The sequence below is a fragment of the Microplitis mediator genome, chromosome 10 (assembly GCF_029852145.1).
Source record: "Microplitis mediator isolate UGA2020A chromosome 10, iyMicMedi2.1, whole genome shotgun sequence".
Taxonomy (NCBI): Eukaryota; Metazoa; Arthropoda; class Insecta; order Hymenoptera; family Braconidae; genus Microplitis; species Microplitis mediator.
The window spans coordinates 2,632,131-2,642,652 of record NC_079978.1 but is presented as its reverse complement, the minus strand read 5'-3'; the positions used below and the strand labels follow the sequence as shown (position 1 = coordinate 2,642,652).

Below are 10,522 nucleotides of genomic sequence, written 5' to 3'. Positions count from 1 at the left end.
GAGAATTCAACTTGCGATAATTCTATTTTTTTTAAAACTCCGAGTGCTGGGTCTCTATTTTCTATGGAATTTCTATGGGATGTCTCTGGGATTTCCAGAGAATTCAACTTGCGATAATTCTATTTTTTTTAAAACTCCGAGTGCTGGGTCTATATTTTCTATGGAATTTCTATGGGATGTCTCTGGGATTTCCAGAGAATTCAACTTGCGATAATTCTATTTTTTTTATAACTCCGAGTGCTAGGTCTATATTTTCTATGGGATTTCTATGGGATGTCTCTAGGATTTCCAGAGAATTCAACTTGCGATAATACTATTTTTTTTACAACTCCGAGTGCTGGGTCTATATTTTCTATGGAATTTCTATGGGATGTCTCTGGGATTTCTAGAGAATTTAACTTGCGATAATTCAATTCTTTTTAAAACTCCGAGTGCTGGGTCTATATTTTCTATGGGATTTCTATGGGATGTCTCTGGGATTTCTAGAGAATTTAACTTGCGATAATTCAATTCTTTTTAAAACTCCGAGTGCTGGGTCTATATTTTCTATGGGATTTCTATGGGATTTCTCTGGGATTTCCAGAGAATTTAACTGGCGATTTCTGAGACTCTTTCAATCGAAAGTAACAGATAATACCGGAGGAAAAAAAATATTAGAGTCCTAGATTGAGCAATCTTCATCGAAAAAAAAATTTCTTACCAAATATGAGCTCTTAATTTCAATGCTAAGTACTTGCCATTAGATTTTAAAGATTTCCTATTTAAAATACACGTAAATTAAATTACTTTTTTTTTAATTTTCTAATACTCAGCTTCGTTTCATGATATCAAGGCGGTTTTGGTCGCAAATTGTAGGGCATTCGGTGTTCTTCAAAAGTTCCCATAGTTACTTAGCTGTAATTCCAGCTGTTTCACTTGTGTCCGTTGCGGAACTCATTTTTCCTATGAAATTGACCTTTATTGGCTTGCAGAACATAAACCAATGAAAGTACATCAAAAACGTTGATAGAAATTTTATAGGAAATTTTATTCCCTTTGAAAAAAGTCCTACGAGTCAAGTCGCTAAAATCCGAGTTATAATCATTTTAATAATTTGAAAAATATAATATAAAAAAAAAATTATAATTGATATTTTTATTAATTAATTTTTATTTAAAATAAAAATTCGAGTATTTTCGATCGTTTAAAACAAATACTCGTTTAGAAAATTGAAAACTCTACACGAGTATTTTTTCGAAATTTCAAAATTTTTGTTTTCTTTTAAATTACAAGACATTTTATTCGAAAACGGTTAACTTCCAGATTAAAAAATTGGAAAAGTGAAAAATAAAAAAAATACTCGTCTAGATTTCGAAAAATTATATATAAAAATCAAAAAGTAACGAGGTTTGTAAAACTTTTGGAATACAAAATAAGTAATCTTAAAATTTAATTTCAAATTGTACTTCGAGTATTTATTTTTTGATCTTTTTATAAAAATACTCGTCTAGAAAATTGAAAAATCTACACGAGCATTTTTTTTAAATTTGAAAAATTTTTTTTTTTTTAAAGTTATAAGCTTTTTCATTTTTAAAATGGCGGGTGTCGTCTAACTTCACGGTCATAAATAATTAATAAAAAAAATTTTTTTAAATGCGCTTTTAAAAGATTTTGAAATTAATAAGTGCATTTTTTAAATTATTTACTCAATTTATTTATAAGTTTAAATTTAACTGATATCTGCAACATTCACACTCATTCAAGAGTAACTTTTTGTAAATTTTTTTAATTGAAAAATCTTTCAAGCGGACAAAATGGTCAGCTGCTGGAACGTTTTTTATTTAAAAACCAGGACTAGGTTCGAGCAAACCTGGACGGCTGGTATCTTATTCTGAGTTATTTCATTTAAAAATACTTTTCATACATAAATTATATGCTCGGGTTATTGAATAAAAATAAAAATGACTTCTACAATTAAATGTTAAAAAAATCGTGTATTTTTTCTGTATAAAAAGGAATTTAATGAAATTCATAGTATACTAGTCAAAATGATACAACAAATTCATTTATTATAACAATTCAGTGATTTAGTGTAAATTATGTATAGTAATATAAAAGTGCGCGTTGATGGTTTTTTCTTATTTAATTACGATTATAAATTTATCAGTCATTCGTCTGTCATTTGCAATTAAAATATTTATATAAAACAAAAAAGTTACATTGTTAAAAAACTTTCAATAAAATTTCACACAACCATAATTGTTTATTTTTAGCATCAAAGCGCAGTGCTTGTGATAAATTTGAACAATCAAATGTTCTGTATTACCCTAATGACAACAATTGCGGTACAAAGGTACACTTGGCATTTGTTCCTTTTATTTATTTATTTATTTATTTTTTTTTGTTTTTTTTTCTTTTTCTTTTTTTTTAAAAACGTATTTAACGCTTGGCAGATTAAAAAAAATCCTCGAATACTGCAAACATCTTTTCCAAATTTCAATAAGCTTATGAACGTCATCCATTTTGCTTCGAATCATGGATTCCATTCTCTACTGGCTTCAATGGTTTTATTGAGTCGGTGTCATTTAGATGATGAACATCAAGCTGCTTTAGTTCACGATTTTTATCTTTCTTCGATTTTGAAGTTTTGTCTTTTCTTCAATCAATAAATAAATAAACAAAAAAATTAATTTATTAATTAACAATAATAAAATGTAAAATAATTAATGAGTAAATTAAATAATACTAACAATCCAAATAATTCACCGTCTTCAATAGTCTCGGGTAATTTTTTATTAAGTGTTTCAGGTAACATGAGTGATATCAAACCACCGGCAAGTGCACATGCTCCAAATATAACTAGAGGCAGAGGTTTCCATATTTCAGCCTGTAATTAAAAAAAAAAAAATTAATTTATTATTAAACACATTAATGAATTTTCTTCCATAATTACGAAGCTGTTAATTTACAAAATGATACCGAGCTGTCTAATTCTATAAAAAGTACGTACTAAATAATTAACATAGGGTGCAATGACACCGCCAATTCTGGCGAAAGTTGAACAGGCACCAAGGCCGACGTTTCGTACAACCGTAGGAAACTGCTCAGCAGTAAAAACATATATGCCACCATATGAGGATGTTATTGCCAATTTACCGATCATTGCAAGTACGACAATCATCCATGGATACTCTAAATATCAGAAAAAAATAAATCAGTAATGGAGTAGAGTATAAATATTATAAATTCAAGACAATGGTGTTTAAAAAAAAATATAAAATGAATGTAAGTGGATGAATACCTTCGGGAACAAATATTGTTCCTACTAAGGCAAGACCAGAAACAACCATGCAACCACAAAGAATACTCTTTCTTCCCCAACGTTCTAGTACAAAAATGAGAAATAAGTATGCTGGTACTTCAACAGCACCGAGTATAACAAAATTAACATAATCGTTTCCTCCTAAATTATTTACATTCCACGAGAGACCATAATAAGTTCCACTGTTTACCAGCCTATAAATGAATTATATGCTTGTATTATTTACTATTTAAATACATAAATATATTTAATCTTTTAAATTATTTTTTTTACCAGTTGAAGAAAAGGAGCAGACTTTTTCTTCTGAGATTTGGCGTACGGAATAAATCAAACAACGACGCTTGACTATTTACAAGAACATTATCTCCATTACTTTCATGTAGAAGACAATCTAACGTATCACGAGGTATTTCAATACCATTTTCTTTAGCAGCTCGCTGTAATAATTCTTTAGCTTCTTCATCTTTGCCTTTAGTGAGAAGCCAACGCGCTGACTCGGGGATAAACCTAGACATTAATAATAAATTTATTTAAAATGAATCGTCATTAAGATTAATTGTTTGTTTATTTGTAAGTTCAATGACGACCAGTTTAATTACCACCAGTAAACAAGAAAGGCAAAGCTCGGTAGGGTGATGGCTATTTGTAAATATCTCCAGTCACGAATATAGTAAGCGAACCCAGCGGTCAGTATGTAACCGAGTGTGAAAAATAATTGACAGCCCACACCAGCAACTGACCGTTTCTTCGGGCCGACCATTTCCAGAGCTAAAATTTTACAGTAAACAAATTTAGAAAGTTGGCTTATCAGTTGTCATTATCACCATTTATTAGTTAATCTATGGAATTTAAATTAACTGTCAAACAATTATGCATTACCGATTACGTAGGCTACCAAGAATACACCGCTCGTTGTTGAGCCGACAATCAATCTGAAGATAACATACGAAATATATTCCGGCGCAACAGCAACAAGTAAACCACCGACAAGTTGAATCACTAGGGACAGGAAGAAAATAGGTCTACGTCCAAATTTATCAGACAAACCACCAAATATTATTGAGCCAAGCATCACTCCTACCATAAAAAGTGAATCTCCAACAGCTCTCAGCCATGCTTTATCACAAACTAAATTCCACTGAAACAAACAACACACATATGTAAATATTTATTATACTTCATTCATCAATTCATTCATTCATTCATTTATTTAGATTTTTTTATTTATTTTATTCTCAAGTAGCCAACGTCAGTTTCTCTCACGCAATCTGAAACGATCGCATGCTACTTGGACATACCCAGGATATATAATTAATTACTTTTTATAATAAATCCTTTGATCGCATTCACTGGGAGCCGATGACGGGTAATTACCACTACTGCTACTCATATTTAAAATATTTATATTAATAACATATTATACCTCCGAGGTAGTTGTACTTTTGTAAATGCTAGTGTCGAAGACGAATTCCCGGCAGGTCATAAGCCCGTCGCTGGACGTCCTTGTCGGATCGCCGGTACTTCCAGTATTTCCTCCGCCTTCGGCACCTTCAGGGACGTATCCCGTCAAATTTACTCGTCTCGTGCACTGAGATCGTCCCTGTTTCTCATCCAAGGGATAACTTCCATTCATAATAACTGGATCTATTACAAATGACGCGTTATTTTCTTCCCAAGGTAATAAACACCTGTAACAATTAATTTAATTATTAAAACACCAGGCAAACTTTTATTACTAAACATAATTAACTGGTATAACATATTTCATTTATATTTATTTACCTCGTAGTCATTTTTGGCCCTAGAAATACTCCACCCATTTTATGAAAAGCACAAATAATTGCTGGAAGGCACAGAAGTACATAAATCCTACGTTGATATCTCCCGAATTCTCCCATCCGCAAAATAACATCATCGTAGGCCATTGTCCTCAAGTTTGATTTTCAAATTCAAAATTTTAAACCTTTTCAGTAGCAAAAAAGCAAGTCTACAACTTGTTGGATCCTTGCTTATAATTATCTTCTGTAACTTATACTATTTCTTCTCCTATATCTGCAATCATAAAAAAAATTACTGTAGATTAAACTTACAATCACGATAATAATATTTAACGATGTCTTAAAACAAATAAATTATCATGATAAATTAAAGTGTACATTAGTAGTCTAATTAAAAATTAAATCTCTTGATTTGTTTCATCAACGTCATGTTTGATTAATAAATCCTAGACAAATTTATTAGATTTATTAATTAATAAACTGCTTATAATTACCTAAGTGCGAGTGAAATAAATAATTAAACAGTACTGAGTATTGTTTGTAAAATTTTATTATTTAAGACCAAGATATGATCCTCGTGAAGTTTTAAACCCGACTAACGACTAACGTACGGTTCGTTGCATTGGTAGCATCTCAACCGGCTCAGAGACTCTCAAGTCACGACGAGTAAGTTGTGATGAGGGCGGGAGTAAGAGTGAGAGTGAGTAGTTACCCAGGGTGTGTGTAGCAACAATGTCTATTCCTTGGCCGGCTTAATATACCAATACATATACGTATATATATACATACACATTAATACTAAGGCGTATCATCGGTCAAGACTTGAGCTTAAGCATCAAGTATTGTCTACTGTCTTTTACTTATACTTTTATTATTTATTTTTTATTCTTTATTATTATTATCTACCGTCTTAACACGCCCTACCATAATCCGTGTGTCTACTTGTCAATGGCCCACGTTATGGTCTCGACAGGTAACCAGCCAGCCAAGAGGTTGGTCAAGTCATTAATGTGCATGATCAGCATCGACCGTAAGACACACATACCCCGCGTACAATGCGTACATGTGAGATATTTTCTGCTTTGTCTCTCCGTCTGCCTGCTTAGCCAATAATTCACTAATTTTTATTTTTGGCAAAAAAAAAAATTAGTAAAAAACTCACTGATACCTTGGCGCCTTTGAGGTGCAACAAAAGCTAAATAAATTTAAACTTTAGTTTATTCAACTTATTTTTTAACCATATAAAAATTCCACAGCCCGCGAGCATTATCCCCTTTTAGATGACCGGAGTCCACATTTATAACGAAAGCTATTTCTGGAATAGAGTGCCAGTGGATCAGAATTTATATATATGTATATGTGTATATATAAAAGGGGCGGTGGATACCGTGAGGAAGGTGAAGGGCGAGAATTTCTTGGTCGGTAGTAGGTTGTAGTATAGGTTCCCACCGCGAGAAAAATCTTCTCAACTGGTTTCTCTCCTCGCCTCGACCGAATGCAAAGAAAAATAAAAAAAATAATATAAAAAAAAAGTATATGTACACCAAGTGCATCATCAGTGTCTCTGCATCCTCCCGAGGGGGCCAGAGAATAATCTTCTTCTTCCCCTTCCCTTTTTCTTCTTCTTCTTCTTCTTCTTTTTCTTGTTGTTCATCTTTAACATACATTCACACAGAGAAGACAGTCCATCCTCTATCATCAGATAAATAAAATTATTTTCTTCAATCTATTTCCACCCGGTCATTCGTCATCGCTTGTCCATATTAATGAGCTCGTTATTATTTTAAATCCACGTGGTATCTACAATTGGATAATTTTTAAAAATGATAATTAAACTCTAGTTCCAAGAGCAGGCTCTTGGGATAAAATTAATAATAATAAAAAAAAAGTGTGATTGAGAAATGATGGAGTAGGGGTTGGATTTATGGACCACCGCAGTAGTTTCTCGAAGCATCATCCCCTACTCTCCTTGTGTTGTACGGTCGTGGCAGATCGTACGACATGATCTGATGATAGGGCCGTAGCCTTGGACAAAACAGCCCCCTGACCTTGATTAAATGCAGTAGCTAGAGTACAAATTATGGGAAAGCATTTAAAACCAGCAAATATGTATAAACCAGTACAGTAAAAAAATTATAAATACAAATCCTACGAGACGAGTTTTTGCCACTGGTGCCAGCGATGATGATGATGATGCTCTGCATCTACCTGACTGTCCTACCGGCTATTATTATCTCCACTCCCTACTTATTCATCAGCGAGCTGAATTAAAGTAATAAATACCCAAGTTGTAGCTCTAATAAAAACGAGCCTATTATATCTGTAATGACCAAGAACGAATGACCGTAAAATGATTATCGATGGCGCCGGTGGCTTCACGTACTCATCAACATCCCCAGCATCAATCCATGTAATGCCGGTGCTGTAGGCTCTAGGGTATGCATATATGTACCGACACGCGTTTCACTACAATCGTATCGCATGGATATAAAAGATAACGAGCTCGAATAAATATATATCAAGTTATACTATATATGAAGCGAATAATAATAAAGATTTAAGTAAGAGAGGGGGAATTCGTAAGAGATGGAGATAAGATATACATATATATTAATCATCAAAGCGGCGTGCCCGGCAGCAGCCGGTTAGTAGATTTTATTATTTAGTATTAAATTAAAGATTTGCAATGAGGAACCACTGGGGCTTTAAATATCATAAATTTATATACACACTGACAATAACAGACGACACGTTGCACGATGATATGTAAGTATGTGGATGCGTACTACACACAAATATTACTCTTAGCAGCATCATCATCATCATCATCATCATCGTGTACGTGAATGTGTTCGCGTGGGAATCTCGCTCCAAACGACATTCCAAACTCACAATATAAATTTAACGCTATTAATATTTAAGTCATGCCACTCTCGATTTACTTTGTACTACTCACCCACTCGGAGTATTATTTTTTATTTCACACATGCTGTTGTGCTGAATTATTTTATTGAGTATTTGTTTGTGTGGTGAAATAATAGACCGAAAATAAAAATAAATAAACTGTATATATGGAGTTAATTTTAAAAGCTTACATTAGATGTTGGCGCGCAAACAAATTTCTATTTTTTTTTTACTTTTTGAATGTAAATAATAGAATATGTAATAGAATAGTATATTTGTTGTTGCTATTGGCATATACCGGCAAATATAAAGCCTGGGTACGAGAGCAGACGACTCAGACCCACCCCGGGGTAAAAACGACGGTGACTGTGCTAGAGGCGCAAAACAGCTAAAAGTTCATTCCCATTATGTGTGAAAAACATGCGCAGTTAAAAGTCTACAAGTTAAACTACTCCATCCGTTTTATTTAAATTATTTATATCTATCGCTATAAACTAGAGTATCTCGATTGCATTTCCTTCGTTTTATAACTTAACTTATCAACAAATTTGTGGCGAAAAATTAGTAACGCAATTATACGGATCCAGCTAAAAATACTACACTGTATAAATGTATATGTATATGTATATATTATTATTGCACATTGTAGCTGATTGTACAAATTTAACTAAATTTATTTCATTTACTGTAGGCAGCTGAATAATAAATAAAATCAATAGACTTTACACTTTATCCATACTATTAAAAAAAAATTATTTATCTTTTATTTATGTAATATTTTATAACTTTAAATTTCAAAGTCATAACTCATTATTAAATAACAGTTATTTTTTTTACTTTAGACTCTTGATAACGCTTGCTATCAATACATCGAATCATGAAATTGTTTTATCGCATGACAAGGAATGTAAGTGATGAGTTTGTGTCTATATATTGATAATATACAAATAAGAATAGTCGAGTATCATATAAATTTTAAATTGCCCAAATTTTTGAGCCCTCAATAAAAGCCAGTTTTTCAAATCTTTTATTTTTAATCCGGATTTAAATTATTATTGCTGGTATATCTATATATTATTAATATATAGATATTAGAAATATTAGTTTAAGGCTGCACTAACCGAATTTTTGAATTTTACTTTCCTTTTAATTTAATTTATCAATTAATTTTTATTACCGCAATTTTTATAGCTCCCGAAAAAATGTACAAGTCAAACTTTTCCGGAAGATTTTCATCATTCGAGTGTCATAATTATTATTAGACGAATAAAATTCGAAAATTCAGTCCGCACTGCCCTTGAACTCGGATAAAAATAAACCAGGTTTGAAAAACTGGCGCTAAATTCAAATGAAATAAATAAATAAATTTATTCAAATGCGCGAAAAAATAAAAAAAAAATAACTGACATTGAGGTAAAAGACCCAGTATCTAATCAGGGAACTAGTACACGATCACTCATATATTTGTATGTATATATTTAGTAAAATTTAGTAATTATAGATATACAAATACATGAGTGATCGGGTACTAGTTCCCTGATCGGGTACTGGGTCTACTTAAAATATTTAGAGTATGAAAATATCAATGAATAATGTATGTATGTATGTACATATGTATGTACGTATTATAAATATTATTAATTTTTTTTTTAATGAATGCTAAAGAGAGTAGGACAATTGATTTTCACGGAAGCATTTTGTCAAATGAGTCGCGTCGAATGACTTGTAGATATCATGTTTTAAAACCGACAGTCGTATCATGTCGTGTAATATATGTATATATGTAAGCATATACATATCTATAATAGTATATTATAAGTTATAATATAATACAATTTATATACCGAGTATGTATATACACATATAAAAATGTAAAGCACAATTGATCATTCAGAATTACACGCGCAAGCGCGTTATTTTATATGCATACAATAATGTACTAGTTTTAGTGAAGATCCACTCTATCTATTAACAGCAGCTAATATTTAAACGTCAGTGCATATCATTACCTATTACCTATCATATATATCGTAAGCAAGGGCACTGATATAGACTGATTATGATGATAATAAATTCACTGAAATAAAATAATTCACGTTATCTCCATTGAAATAATTAAAAATTTTATAAACGCTAATTACCTCCAATGATTAGTAATTATTTAAAAGTAATTAAAGTTGCGTGTATCAGTAATTGACGTTTGTGATGATCGGATCTCCACGTGGATGTTTTTAACATTCGATTACCGGCTTTTTAAATTATCCGCTGAAATAAAAATAAATTTTTAAATTTACGCACACTGACAGTCGGTTTTGAATTTATATTTATATATATTATTGATTATATTTTACTTACTGTGATAGTAATCAATGAACACATGGGCTGGATAAATACTTTATTTGAATTTATTTATAATATCAATAATAAAAATGTTTAATTTATAACTTTAGGTGATAAATAAAAGTCGGTATATATAAATATATTTAAAATAAATAAATAAATGTGCGTGATGCAGAGGTGGGGTGATGTGATGATAGAT

General features: G+C 31.4%; 1 protein-coding gene across 6 annotated transcripts; it reads right to left on the bottom strand.

Annotated features, from left to right (window-relative positions):
* Nucleotides 1–1,955: 1,955 nt before the first annotated feature.
* On the bottom strand, nucleotides 1,956–10,518 carry LOC130676213 (organic cation transporter protein). 6 transcript variants are annotated; one of them, XM_057482301.1, is made up of 12 exons: nucleotides 10,339–10,518; nucleotides 10,125–10,248; nucleotides 9,993–10,060; nucleotides 5,084–5,353; nucleotides 4,725–4,989; nucleotides 4,181–4,439; nucleotides 3,901–4,069; nucleotides 3,575–3,808; nucleotides 3,281–3,495; nucleotides 2,990–3,171; nucleotides 2,730–2,866; nucleotides 1,956–2,635 (listed from the first exon to the last, which is right to left on the bottom strand). In XM_057482301.1, the coding sequence occupies exons 4-12, from the start codon at nucleotides 5,224–5,226 to the stop codon at nucleotides 2,494–2,496; spliced, it is 1,746 nt and encodes a 581-aa protein (XP_057338284.1). In that variant the 5' UTR covers nucleotides 5,227–5,353; nucleotides 9,993–10,060; nucleotides 10,125–10,248; nucleotides 10,339–10,518; the 3' UTR covers nucleotides 1,956–2,493. The 6 variants fall into 6 exon arrangements, with proteins under 6 accessions (XP_057338284.1, XP_057338283.1, XP_057338282.1 ...); XM_057482300.1 differs by having other exon boundaries at nucleotides 10,000–10,060; XM_057482299.1 differs by lacking the exon at nucleotides 9,993–10,060.
* Between the last annotated feature and the right edge of the window lie 4 nt (nucleotides 10,519–10,522).